At 43.4% G+C, this 14,501-nt stretch overlaps 1 protein-coding gene across 13 annotated transcripts in view; it reads right to left on the reverse strand.

The window, feature by feature from the left end:
• The window catches only part of ACKR2 (atypical chemokine receptor 2), a 59,208-nt gene that overhangs the window by 17,781 nt on the left and 26,926 nt on the right, over positions 1-14,501 (reverse strand). For 12 of the 13 annotated variants that reach the window (XR_006207276.1, XM_042955780.1, XM_042955777.1 and 9 more), the window contains one exon: positions 13,437-13,629. Coding sequence is in view for 1 of the 13 variants with exons in the window: in XM_042955774.1 (XP_042811708.1) it covers positions 1,574-1,613 (40 nt within the window). In the remaining 12 variants the exon portion in view is untranslated. Of the gene's footprint in view, positions 1-1,573; positions 1,615-13,436; positions 13,630-14,501 lie in introns of those variants that run through there. The other variant, XM_042955774.1, reaches the window with a different exon arrangement.

The raw sequence follows: 14,501 nt of genomic DNA on the forward strand, positions 1-14,501 counted from the left end.
AGAGAGAGCATGAGCTGAGGGAGAAGGACAGAGGAAGAGAAAGAGAATCTTAAGCAGGCTCCACACTAAGTGAGAAGCCCAACGCGGGGTTCAATCCCACGACCCTGGGATCATGACCTGAGCTGAAATCAAGAGTCAGATGCTTAACCTACTGAGCCACCCAGGCACCCCTCTCATCCTCTTTTGAAATACCTCAGCCCATCTGCTTCCTGTTGAGTTGAATTTCCACCCATAGCACCTCAAACACCTATGCTCTGGTATGCAGGGCAGGTTGTGAGGGTTCAGAGCCCTTGCATGGGTAGCCAGGTTTCCCTGGAATTCACTGAGGCATCTTCCGAGCAAGGGCTGGGTCCTCCTGGAATGGGCAGGTTCCAGCTAGAGGAAGTCAGTCATGGTTCTGGGGGCAGGGAATTCCAGGAAGGTCTGAGCCTGGCTAGGTAGACTCTCCCGGAATTCATCCTGCCCTCCATAGACCCACCCCAATCCTGGCCCAGTAGCAGCACCGGCCCACCGCTTGTCCTGCGCTTTTCCTTCTTGACCCCCTCTTCTCTGCCCAGGGATTGTTGCTGAGAAGTGCAGGTGGCAGACAGCTGGGCAGCACTTGCCCAAATTCTCTCCTGCAGAGACAGTGCTCTCCTCCTGGGGTTTAGTTACTAGCTGTTCTCCACCAGCCCCAAAGCAGCCAAAGCAGAGACAGCACCAGTCAAGGACAAAGGGGACATCCCCATATCAAAGTGGGCTGGGGGGAAGAAGTCTCTGAACTCATCTTCTTTGCTCTCTTCAAGAAGTGCAACAATTATCTGCCCTGGGAAGAGTGTGGACCCAGCCCCTGATGACAGGCAGCTGGGATGCACAGGGCATCTCCTACAGGATACAGTGCTGCTTCAACTTCAGAATGGAGACCTTAAAATTCATACTGTCCTGACACACTCCTAAGACACAATTTTAACACACTGGACACATTTACCATTACAGCAAAAAGTGGCATCACATTTTCAAAACATCTGCTTCTATTGCCAGCCAAGGACCAACTGTGAACCTGTGGACATTTTGCCTGCAGCCTGACCCTTCCTGTCCTCTGCCAGCCAACTCTAAGCCCATCTCCTTCCCAGAAGCTTCCTCAAGTCTCTCCAGGCCTCTCCAAACATCCCTAATGCCCTGCTCTGAGCTTCCTGAGTCTGTAAGGGAAATATTGTTCAAGGACAAATCTGTCTCCCTACCAGACCACAAATTCCTCACAGTCAGAGTGGTTCATCTGCACACAGAGTACCTGGTGCTACCCTCACAGAGCAGAAGCTAGACAGCCGGGCAGTTGATTTGCTGACATAACCCAACCAGCACTGGACAAGCTGACGTTTTGACGGACAAGCCCCAATTTGGCCCTGCCTCATCCTCTGCCTCACTCTCGATCTCTTTCTCTCCATTTCTCTGTCTTCCCTGGGCAAACTTCACCCCATTCCGGGCTAAGCCCGTGACAGGGTCAGTCGGACCCTCTCTAGGGTCTTGAAGTTGGAACTCCTAAACAAACTTGCCCCCAAGTTTAGAAGTTCTGGTAAAGCCCATGTTTACTTACTTTGATTAGATGTCAGGCCAGACCAACTTCTTCCTATCATGCTCCATTGACGGCACAACAGGAAGGAAATTTTACTCATCTCACCTCTTCCATTTCCTCTTTCTGTGCTGCCCCCACCGGCTGATCCCTTCCAGCCACCCAGACATGTCTCTCCTTTTGTACATCTGCCCAGCCTGTCATGTTCAGGGCTCTAGGAGGGGGCTGCTTTCAGCTTGGAGGGGGGCGGGGGGGCATGTGTAACCTTTGTACCACTTACCAGTCCCTTGCTACAAGCTTATTTGTTTGAAATCAATGTATTTGTTCACTTATCAAAATGTCTTCAACCACATATTACATGTTAGCTTTAATATAGCGCTTACGTTACGGCTCAGAGAACCTTGCCCAGAAACACACGGTTGACGAGAACCCACCAGGGTTTTCTGGCTCCCATATCAGTGCTCTCTTGCCTACAATGTACGTGAATATTCTGTTTGATTTTTTTCTCCTTCCTGCTCTCCAACCGTTCCAACTCAGATCTAGTTAGCTGTTCCAGGACAGAAGTTATTTGTCACCCATCTGAGGATCCCTCGCACCATAGTCTGGCCAATGGGATGGACACACCGCAAACACTCAATAAAAGTTTACTGAGGGAACACATGCTTCTATGTAGAAAGCCTCCCCAAGAATTACCTACTCTTCTCTAAGGCTGGTACTAATGTTTTTTGTACACAGACTCCAGTCCCTGAGGCTTCTTCTGTCTATAGAGGAAGGTCCACACACTGTGAATGGTTGGTTTATATATTGTCTTTTTAAACCTATAGGTTCTTTCTCCACCTCCATCTTTTTGCTTTTCCTCAAAACTTATTGAGGAAACTGGTTGTTCGTCCTGTATGTCAGGTTTCCCATGGTCTAGACTGTGCTGATTGCATCCTTGTGGTGGTGTTGAACGTTTCTCTGCTCTCTTGTTTTCCTGTAAATTGGAAGCTAGAGATCTGATCAGATTCAGCTCTTATACTTCACAGGTGGTGCTATTCATCCATCGGGAGGCATGTACTGTGTGGTTGTCACTCTTCTTGTGAGCTGAGCAGCCACTGATGCTCAATGCCAATGCCCAGTCATTCTTTAGCAGTTGCACAATGGTGGCTGGTTTACCCCTGACGACTTATGGTCTCCTCCTGCAGACTCTGATGCACCCCTGACCTTTCTGTAGCATCATTCTCCTAAACGGCTTCTTAGCTACTGACATTCCTTGGTACTTAGATATAGCACGAGCTTCCTCCAAAACACCCCAGTTAGGGGTCTACTCTTGGAGGACAGAGGTTCAGTGGTCATCACAATGTGTGCCCTGACTCCTCCAACCAAAAGAGGTGAAGTCAAGTGTAGATCAGTGCCAGCTGAGGTCGCCGAATGAAATGGGCTTGCACCTAGCAGGAGGTTGCCTCTGCTAAAACTCCCAGCAGCTTGTGCTATCACAGTCACTTCTAGCTCTGAGTCTTTGCATCCTTGAATGCCCTAGCCCACTCACAGCTCCCTTCTCCCAGCTGTTCCCTGCCCCTGAAGATACAGGTATGGGACTTGGCCCTGAGACTCTGTCTCCTCAGAATCACTCACCACCCCATCGTGAGCATAACAAATGTTCCTTAAGTTTGGGGCCATGGTTGGGTTTAAATTTGTTGTGTGCCTGGGCCCCTCTCTTTCTTCCGGGCCCTTCTCATTCCGACTCTCCTTTCCACAGACACACTCCCCTCATTACAGTGAAGATCAGCTCGGTGACTCACTGTGGTGACAGAGACCACCTGCCTCAGGTTTCCCCCAGCAGCACAGAAGATGTGAGGCTCTGAAATAGCTCCTTCTGTGGTTCCCATTCCAACCCAGTCCCTATGGAGAGAAGGAAATGTGGAGATACATAGTCCTCTTCTCCTTTAGAACTACACTTTTGTGCCAATGGATCCCTGGGATAGTGTAACAAAGCCTTGGACTCTCTCTCAGAATAATGTTTTTAAAAACATAAAGCAAAATATGTTAAAAACCAATTATATGCCTCAGAACTTGAAACAATCCAGTTGTCCTTGTTGGGAAAATGATTAAATAAATTCCATGCCTACCATGGAACACTACTCAAGACCAAACAGATTAGAACAGATTAGTGGATGCCAGGGCTCAAGGAAGGAAGAGCATGGCAATTGTTTGACTATGAAAGAACGGCATGAGGGGCCCTCATGGTGACAGAACTGTTCTCACAGTCACACAAATCTACATGAGATAAAACTGCATGGAACTAAATGCACACATGTGCACACACACCACACACTAGTGCACAGGAAACTGGCCAGACTTGAATAAAGTAGGGGGATTTTATCAATATCAATTTCCCAGACACGACATTGTACTATAGTTTTGCGAGATGTTACAAGGGGAGAAACTGGATGAAACAGGAGCTCTTGGAATTATTTCTTAAATTCATGTCTATAATTTAGATAATTTTATTTTAAAATAAAAAGTTAAAAAAATTCTGGAATATAATTGTTAAAATATTTTCATTTTTTATTCATTTACAAAAAAAGTTTTTTAATGTTTATTCATTTTTGAGAGAGAGAGAGACAGAGTGCAAGCGGGGGTGGGGCAGAAAGAGAGCGACACACAGACTCCAAAGCAGGCTCCAGGCTCTGAGCTGTCAGCACAGAGCCCGATGCAGGGCTTGAACCCATGAACCATGAGATCATGACCTGAGGTGAAGTCAGATGCTAAACGGACTGAGCCATTCAGGCATCCCATGTTAAAATATTTTTTAAACACATTTATGATACAAGAATACAGGGGCTTGAGGAAATCAAGCTTCCCTTTCTATCCTATATCAATCTAAAAAATTACTCCCCAGGCCAGGGAGAAGATAAGAGGTCTGAGAGAAGCAAGTCAATGTAGACATTAGAGAGATTCTGTGCTCTGCCTCCCAGCCAGAGTCCTGGGGTTTATGGGGTCCAGAGGCAGAGGGACACGGTAATGGTGAATCCAAGATGAGCAGGGCTACAGGCAGCCCCCACCCCACACCCTCACCTGGCACAGAAGCAGTTGAATGACGTATTCAGTGCCCTGCTGGGGCTGAAGGTGCCAGCGGATCAGATTGAGTGTGGATGGGAGGGACTGGTGACCAACAGGAAGGCAGGAAATGACATCTAAGTGAAGACCCCCATGGGCAGATGCCACCAAAGACCAGATGGCACAGTGTTGAACCTTGGCACTGACTGAATCTCATAGAAGTGATGAGGTTCTGGGAAATGGGTGACCCTCACAATAACTGAGGCTTACTTTTCAATATCCTGTGGATTAGGGTCTCAAAACAGAAAATAAGTTATTATAGAAAACTATGACTATGTTTTCTTATACACTCGAGTATGTGGCCAAGAGCCAATGGCACTTTGAAAATCCATGGGAATAGCTTCTACAGCAGACACTTTGGTGATTCTCCTATCCTGTGGCCTCACCCGCAGTGGACACTTTGGTGGTCCTCCTATCCCCTGGCCTCACTCTGGCCTCACCTGCTCAATATACACTGCTGATTTCCCACTGGCAGTGCCCACACTACTTCCTCTGAGGGCTTGCTCTGGCTAACGAAGCCTGTTTTGCCCCTGCCCAGCTATATGGTCCCCCCCTCCCCTCAAGACTCCTTAACAAATGACTGGGGTGAGTTGGTACAAAACTACCCCACCAACCTTGCCCCTGAGATGTATGTTGTATACTACCCTGAGTTTCTCCAGGTTGCAGCTACCCACAGGGTAACAGAGGTAGCATAATCTTTATTGGCGTCCTTCCCTCCCCTGCCTCACTTCCCTACTCTCCTGCCTGTATCCCCTAAATAAACTACTACTTGAACCACATGACCTTGCCAATCGCCGATCTTCTTGGACTTATTAAAACGGCAATTTCATATAGACCAAACTAAAATGTACACTCAACCCTTTGTCTTAGGGTCTGCCAACACAGTTATCTACGTACTCTATCCAAGGATTGCTCCCTCAAATCGCCACCCAGCCACCCTTAGGGAGATCAATGGGAGACAGCGCTAAGCCAAATCGGGGGGCTGAACCCCTTGAGATCTATAGAGGACCCTCTGCCTCCTCTGGTTCCCCAGGATGGCAGGTCCTAGAAGACGTGGGGCAGAACAACACAGAGGCTGCTTCAGGATGAACACATCCTCCACCCAGATATTGTACATTGGAGTGGGAAGTGTGGCCACAAAATGAGGAAACCATAAGAGATAAATGCTGTAACTGGAAATGTGATGGAATGTTTGGAAGCAAAAGACCTGGGTGTGAGCTGAAAATCTGGAAAGAGGAACAACAGGCTGAGATCAGGAAGGTGACAGACATTGAAAAGCTCCAGGGGCCTATTTGGCCTGGTCCCAGTCCTCCCTCCTGGAGAACTCAATCCCTCCAAAATAGAGGGCTCTGGATATAGAGAGAGGCTCAAGGGTTATAGAGAGAGGCTTGGGTTAAGGCAAGGCTGTTTCCACAGAGCAGATGCTTTCCCCTGTAACCCACTGGAGGAAATGTATTTTGCCTGGCGGTCCACAGCATAAGCATCACAAAATAATAATTACCCTAACTACCCACAACATGCTTTGATATTTTCTACTCTGTTCTATTTCATATTTTCTAAATGCTGGACGTGGTCCCTTAACTGATTTCACAACCCGCTTCTGGGTGGTGACCTACGGTTTGAAATGCTGCCCTTGAGTGTATCCAGAAATAAAAGGGTGTGGACCAGGATTGCTGAGCCTTTCCTAAATACCGTGTATTTACGTCAGCCCCTGGTCCCATTCAGGGCTGCAGGGACTGCTGGGCTGAACCAGAAGAACCTCTCAAATTCTGTAAAATGAAAGTGATTCCTATCTCCTAATCCAGTGATTCGAAACAGGATTGCTACCACTTTCACATTTTTCCCACCTTTCAAAAAAATTGTAATGTTTTATTTATTTTGAGAGAGAGGGAGAGGGAGTGTGTGTGAGTGGGGGGGGAGCAGAGAGAGAGAGACAGAGAGACAGAGAGAGAGAGAGAGAGAGAAATCCAAAGCAGGCTCTGCACTGATAGCAGAGAGCCCGATGCGGGGCTCCAACTCACAAACCACAAGATCATGACCTGAGCCAAAGTCAGACAGCCACTTAATCCACTGAACCACCCAGGTGCCCCCTGCCTTTCACATTTTTTGCCACATCCCCGTACCACCTGTACTACGTATTATTGTATGAATATTCTCTCTAAATCAACTCATCACCTTTTTGAAACTTAAATACTCATACCAGCTCTGTCTCATGGAATACTTTCGATAAAATCAAAGCTTTGATGCTATTCCCTAATGCAAAATAAAACCAAAACACAATTATGAAAATGAAACATGCCTTCTGTGTTCTACCTTATATCATTCAGCCAGTGGCCCTCCCTGGTCTGCTCCTTTCACAAGAAAACAATCTAGGCTCTGCATAGCTCAAGCTGTCCCTGTTCCCAGAAAGGGATCCCATTGGGATCCCCAATGGACCCAGCCTAGTATGCAGGAGATCCAGGTACTTAGATAAGAACACGATTACATCCTTATTTTCACTGACCTCTGATGGAAATTCAACATTTCCTTCAAACAGAATGTGATACATGACTTGTCACCAGTGAAGTCACTGATAGTTTTATTCACATCACCAGTGTAGCAGACATTTCAAAATATTTACACTCATCACTTTCTGAAAATTGCTTTCAGACCCACTTTGTATTTAAGACATCAATAAAGAAACACATAGATAGCACATGCTATGCCACAAAAATATTGTGGTATATGTTTTAATAAAATCACCAGTTCTTGGCAATTTCAATAGGATCGCTAATCTTATGTATTTTTTCCCTCCCCCATTCCCCCTTATGTATTTTACTTTATGATTTTTAAAACAGTATTCTGAGATGGGTCCATAGGCTGCACAGACTTCCAGAGGGAGCCATGGAACAGAAGAGGTTAAGACACTACATAGAGAATCACGGTTTAGGGCTGGGTTTGGAGCTAGACAGACCTGAGTTGAAATCTTAATTCTGCTATTTACATAAGCCAAACTACCTGGGCCTCAGTTCCCTCACTTCTAGAATGGGGATCACTGGATTAGCATATACCTGAGTAAAGCTGAAGTCCAAACCCAGCCCAGACTGCCTCATGGGGCAGATAAAGCCTGGATGGAGATAGGAGGGCTGGGGTAGGGTCCACCTTTCCCTGGGCTTCCTAACTTTCCCTTCAGGGAAGTCATTTGTCCCCCCTCAGCCTGGCTGAGCCCAGATTTCGGTAGCAGGACAGAAATACTGATTTCAGGTCCTACTGACATGCTCTATCCCATTTATGAGCCCAGAATCTTCACCCCACTCCCAAAATTGACTGACACTATGAGGCGTCCAAGAGAGGCCTGTCATGTCCTGCTTTTAAGCATTGACATGCATATCCACATTTGGCCACTGGATGGAGCCAGTTCACATTCTTAATCCTTCAGCCCAAAGGGCCAAGCCAGACCTCGTCCCTCAGAGCTGAGAACATTCCCTCATCCTGCTCCGCTTTTATTTTTTTTCCAAATTGAGCCTGACATTCAAAAAAGCACCCACTTTGTGCTCCTTTCCAGTAACCTACTACTCTAAGAATGGTGGTGACCATCCTGACTTTTAACATAGGTTAACTTTTCCTGCTCTTACCCTTTATTTAAATGCAGTCATAAAGAATATATTAGAAAATGAAGATGACACAAATGGAAGGATATTCCATGCTCATGATTGGAAGAATTAATATTGTTAAAAAGTCCATACTGCACAAAGCAATCTACAGATTTAATATGATTCCCTATCAAAATACCAATAGCATTTTTCACAGAAACTAGAACAAATAATACTAAAATTTGTATGGAACCACAAAAGATCCTGAATAGCCAAAGCAATCTTGAGAAAGCAGAACAAAGCTGAAGGTATCATGATTCCAGATTTCAAGATATACTACAAAGCTACAGTAATCAAAACAGTCTGGCACTGGTACAAAAATAGACACATAGAAAAATAGACAGAATAGAGAGTCCAGAAATAAACCCACAATTAGATGGCTAATTAATCTATGAGAAAGGAGGCAAGAATATACAATGGGGAAAAGACAGTCTCTTCAATAAATGGTCTTGGGAAAACTGGCCAGCTACGTGCAAAAGAATGAAGCTGGACCACTTTCTAACACTAGTCACAAAAATAAACTCAAAATGGAGTAAAGACCTAAATGTGAGACCTGAGACCATAAAAATCCTAGAAGAGAACATAGGCAGTAATTTCTCTGACATTGGCTATCAATAGACACATTTTTCTAGATATGCCTCCTGAGGCAAGGGAAACAAAAACAAAAATAAACTATTGGGAGTACATCAAAATAAAACACTTTGCACAGCAAAGGAAACCATCAACAAAACAAAAAGGCAACCTACTGAATGGCATAAGATATTGCAGATGATATATCTGATAAAGGGTTAATATCTAAAATATATATTAAAAAAAAAAGTATACAACTTAACACCAAAACAAACAATCCAGTTAAAAAAACAGGTAGAAGACTTGAATAGATATTTTTCCAAAGAAGACATCCAGACAGACAACAGACACTTGACAAGATGCTCAATATCACTCAACATCAGGGCAATGCAAATCAAAACCACAAAGAGGTATCACCCCACACCTGTCAGAATGGCTAACATAAAAAAGACAAGAAATAACAAGTGTTATAAGGATGTGGAGAAAAAGGACCCCTCATGCACTGTTGATGGGAATGTAAATTGGTGCAGCCACTGTGAAAAAGCAGTATGGAGATTCTTAAAAAAAAACTAAAAATAGAAATACCACATGATCCAATAATTCCACTACTGGGTATTTACTCAAAGAAAATGAAAACACTAATTTGAAAAGACACGTGCACTACTATGCACTATGTTTACCGCAGCATTATTTACCATAGACAAAATATGGAAGCACCCTAAGTGTCTACTGATAGATGACTGGATAAGGAAGATGTGGTGTGTGTGTGCATGTAAGTATATACACATACCCATGTTTATGTATGTATACACACAATGAAATATTACGTAGCCATAAAAGAGGATGAGATCTTGCCATTTGTGTCAACATGGATGGACCTAGGGTATTGTGCTAAGTGAAAGCAGTCAGACTGAGAAAGACAAATATCATATGATTTCACTCATATGTGGAATCTAGAAAACAAAACAAATGAATACATAAACAAAAAGCAGAATTAGACCTATAAATACAGAGAACTGATGGTTGCCGGAAAGAAGGGGGATGGGAGATGGGCAAAATGGGTGAGGAGGATGGGGAGATACAGGTTTCCGGTTATGGACTGAATAAGTCGCAGGAGTAAGAGGTACAGCATAGAGAATACAGTCAATGATATTGTAATAACATTGTATGGTGACAGATGGTAGCTATACTTGTGGTGAGCATAGCATAATGTATGGAATCACTATGAATCACTATGTTATACACACGAAAATAGTGAAACATTATGTCAACTACACTCAAATTTTAAAAAATAATAATAAAATAATATATTCTTTTGCATTGGTTCCTTTTATTAAACATTGTAAGATTACAGGAAATAGAGGTTCATTTATTCTTACTGCCCTGTAAGTTCCAGTGGGTGACTATGCAATAATTTATCTGTCCATTTATCTGGTGGCTGGGCATTTGAATAGTTTCTACTTTGGGGTTTGCTTTGTGGTTGCTCCGTGGAGGGTGGTATCCACCCATCCAAAATTGGCTCGGAGCTGGAGATGGTGATGCAATACACTCACCGAGAGGGTCTGAAAGATTCATTCTCACATAGTGAGGCTTTCGGGGCAAGCATGGCCAACACTCAAGCCAGTTTGTTTGGCTGGAGCAGAAGGGGCAAGTGGCTTGGGTTTTTATAGTGACTGGAGGTGGAGGAGGTCCAAAATGAGGACTCCCTCTTCCACAGGCTGGGGTTTGTGTGGCTTGGATTCCCATCCACACCAAGGAAACCTGGGTTTTCTTAGCAGCATGTCCAGGTGTGCGACAGGACGGAGAAAGGGAGTGATACGGCTTGAGGGCTGTCAGAGGTCAAACATCAAAAATGGAGTCAGACTAGGGGTGCCTGGGTGGCTCAGTCGGTTGAGCGTCTGGCTCTTGATTTCGGCTCAGGTCATGATCTTGGGCTTCACACTGATGGCACACGGAGCCTGCTTGGAGTTCTCTCTCCCCTCTCTCTCTGAGCCTCCCCCCCCCCCCAAAAAAAGTGTGCTCTCTCTCTCTCTTTCTGTCAAAATAAATATAGACTTAAAAAAATTTTTTTAAATGGAGTCAGACCCTTTATTACAGGGTTATTACAAGTAGTACTGCTATGGACATTGTAGTATAAGACTACTGGTAAACATATTACACATTTCTATTGGGTCTCTAGATAGCAGTGCAATGGCTGGGGTATATGCTTGACTTTGGTAATCACAGCCAAACAGTTTTTCAAAGTGACTGCACCAAATTACATTCTTTCTAACAACACTTATGGATGTACTAGTTTGTTTATCACTCCACAGCTGAAGGACATTTGGTTTGTTTCCATTTTTTGTAATTACAAATAAAGCTTCTATCAACACTATTGTACAGGTTTTTGTGTGAATATAGGTTTTCATTTCACTTGGGTAAATACTAGGAAAGGAATGGCTGGGTTGTATGGTACGTGCATGTTTAAGAAACCGGGCATTCTGTTTTCCAAAGGTACCTGTACCATTTTGAATTTCCACCAGCAAAATATGAGAGTTTCAATTGGTCTTCATCCTTTTAAGGACTTGGTATGGTCAATCTTTACTTTTAGCCATTCCAGTAAATGTGAAGTAGTATTTCACTGTGGTTTTAATTTGCATTTCCTTAAGAACATACTTTCATATGCTTACTTACCACCCATTTATCCTCTTTGGTGAAGTGTCTTTTCAAACCTTTTGCCCATTAAAAAAAAATTGGGCTGTCTTCTTACTCTTTGGTATATAGGGCTCTTTATAGATTATGGATACAAGTCCTTTATCAAGTATATGATTTGCAAATATTTTCTTCTAGTTTCCATTGTCTTAATAGTATCCTTTGAAGAGCAGAAGTTCTTAATTTTTGTGACGTCCAAAGAATTTATTTTTTTCTTTTATGTTGTGTGCTTTTTGTGTCTTATCTAAGAAATTTTTGCTTGCCTTAAAGTCACAAAGATTTTCTCTTATGTTTTCTTCCAGAAATTTTGTAATTTTTGGTTTTACACTTAGGCCTATGGTTGATAAACCTATATTAGCAAAGTTCAGAATGCTGTTTACAAGAGGGTTCTGATAATGTACATTTTGAAAGAGGTCAGAGTTTACATCCAGTAAAACCTTTAAGATATATAAGGAGGGTCATAGTTTCTGTGCATGGAGTCAGATGCTAACAATTTATGCTAATTCAGAGTTGATCTTTCAGAATAAATGACATGAAGTTCTGGAGTTGATGGGACCTTTTTTTTGCACCCTCCCTTTGATAGGAGTACATCCACAGTGTATATTTAGTAGGCTATACAGATGTATTTTAACACTATATATAATTTCACATAGTCTTGGCTTTGTTCCTCTGTTCTTCAGAGGCTCATTTGTTTGGTCTTTCAAGAATTAACAGTTGGGAATGAGGCTTACTTAATGTAACATGACAAGCAAACCCTAAGTAGTATAAAAAATACATAAGAGTTCATCTTACAATCAGCATAATTTGTAATAACTTTTTAAAAGTTTGTTTGTTTGTTTATTTACAGAGAGAGAGAGAACAAGGGAGAGGGAGAGAGAGAGGGAGAGAGAGAGGGAGAGAGAGAGAATCCCAAGCAGTCTCCATGCTGCCAGCAGAGTCTCCCACATGGGGCTCAATCTCACGAACTGTGAGATCATGACCTAAGCTGAAATCAAGAGTCAGACGTTCAACCAACTAAGCCACCCAGGCACCCCCAGTAATTAATCACTTTTAATAATTGTCCACCAATGTCCAGGATCTACCCGAACCAACTAATGCACTATTCCTCTCTTATAAAGTAAAGAAACTGGAATACTTCTTCAATTGTAAGGTTATATTTTTCTATCTTCCTTGAATCACAGTTAAAATTCCTGAGCTATTTTAGTCTTCCTTTACAGAGGTAAGAGACAACTCCTTGGTTTGTAGAGCCCCAGTGGCATCCCTAGTTGCATTAGGCCTTTTTCTAGAATCCCCACAGGTTTTACAATGGGTCTAATTCAAAAATCCCAGTTCCAAGGATTAGAGCTAGAAAAAGGATATAAAACCAAATGTCCCTAAAGATGAGGAGCTCTTTATATTCCAAAGCAGCTCACTCACACACACACACACACACACACACACACACACACACAATGTCAGGGAGGATCCATGTCTTAGGTAATCTTTAGGTGGCAGAATTTTTATAGTATCTAGCACATTGCATCCCTAGGTGGAATATGCAGCCAAGAACTTTACAGACAACGTTAAGGTCTGTTGTGTACCAACTACTCAGTGGCCATGAATTACCACTGCCAAAGACATTTGAAGGAGAGAGCTATGATGGAAAGGGGCAGGGAAGATGGACCTTCTTGATATGCAGCAGTAAACTATGGTGGTAAGCAAGATGAGGACTTAAGAATCCTGGTTTAGCCCAGTCTCCCATCTCATACACTAGACCTGAGGTTATTTACCTGGTATCTCCATACACCCTACAAAAATTTCTTTGTGGTCTTCACTTAGTCCATCTTGAATGCCACACGGTAATTCCTTTTTTTTTTTTCTAGGATAAAGTTGCCATGAATCGTATCCAGACTTACCTTATTTGCTACAAATTTTGATGTAGTTGTGGCTTGTCACTCTTGTATCCTCAAGGATGGTCTAGAGCCCCATAGAGTCATGGGAATGGTCAAGAGAATGTCATAAGACTACTGCCATCTGGGTTCTTTCTTAAAATTCCTTTTCATATCCTGCTAGAACATATGTGCTGTATGATGTCCAGGGTGACCTGGGCTGCAAAGGAACCCAGGATATAAGTGAGTACTTGACAATAAGGAGGCAACAGACAAGAAGGAAAGCTCTCAAGGTTGGAGTGCCACTATTGGAATACAAGATAGATAATAATATTGACATGGACTGAGTCCCAAGATCTGGTGGATTGTAGAACTGCAGCATTAGAGTTCATCTTGATCCTTAGTAGAGCCTCAGGACACATAAAGCCTGCTTGCTGAAAAGTTTTATATAGTTTTGCTTAGTGCCATAGTTTTGCTTCTGTCTCACCAGTGATTTGGAGGTTGGAAGGGATGTGTGGTTTGTAATTTAGGCACATGTTGGACAACTTGTCCCATAAAATGAGACATCAGTCTGAGTTTAGATAGGAGTCTATCTTTTTCCAGGAAGGAATGCATTTTCGGAGTTCTTCTGACTGTGGTAGCATCTGCCTTCCAGTAGGGGTCGCCTCAAGGCTACCCAAAGAATAAGCATAACAGCTCCGGCCCTGTGGATGCTCCTAATGCTGGGACCATCTCTTCTAGGGTGCTTTCCCACATTACAGTGGCAGAAGAAAGGCAGTGCACACAATGAAAAATCAATATATGGCAAAACCCAGGTGCATACCTAGCATTTTTCATTCTATCATGCTCCTTCATTCAATTGTGTGTTAAGATGCTGGCTGGCTCTGATGAGCAGGGAGGGACTTAGAGATCGTTAAGTCCATAAGTCGCCCATCTTGGTGGAAGCTATAAATACATAGGACAGGCTAGCAACCTGTTAGTGTCCGGGCAGCTTTTCTATATTGCAGCCCCATTTTGTAGGCTCTGTGGTCATTCTAACATTGGAAAGTGACAAGGGGCTAGGGATTGGAAGAGCGTGCTTATAAATGTATT

The sequence above is a fragment of the Panthera leo genome, chromosome C2 (genome assembly GCF_018350215.1).
Source record: "Panthera leo isolate Ple1 chromosome C2, P.leo_Ple1_pat1.1, whole genome shotgun sequence".
Lineage (NCBI taxonomy): Eukaryota > Metazoa > Chordata > Mammalia > Carnivora > Felidae > Panthera > Panthera leo.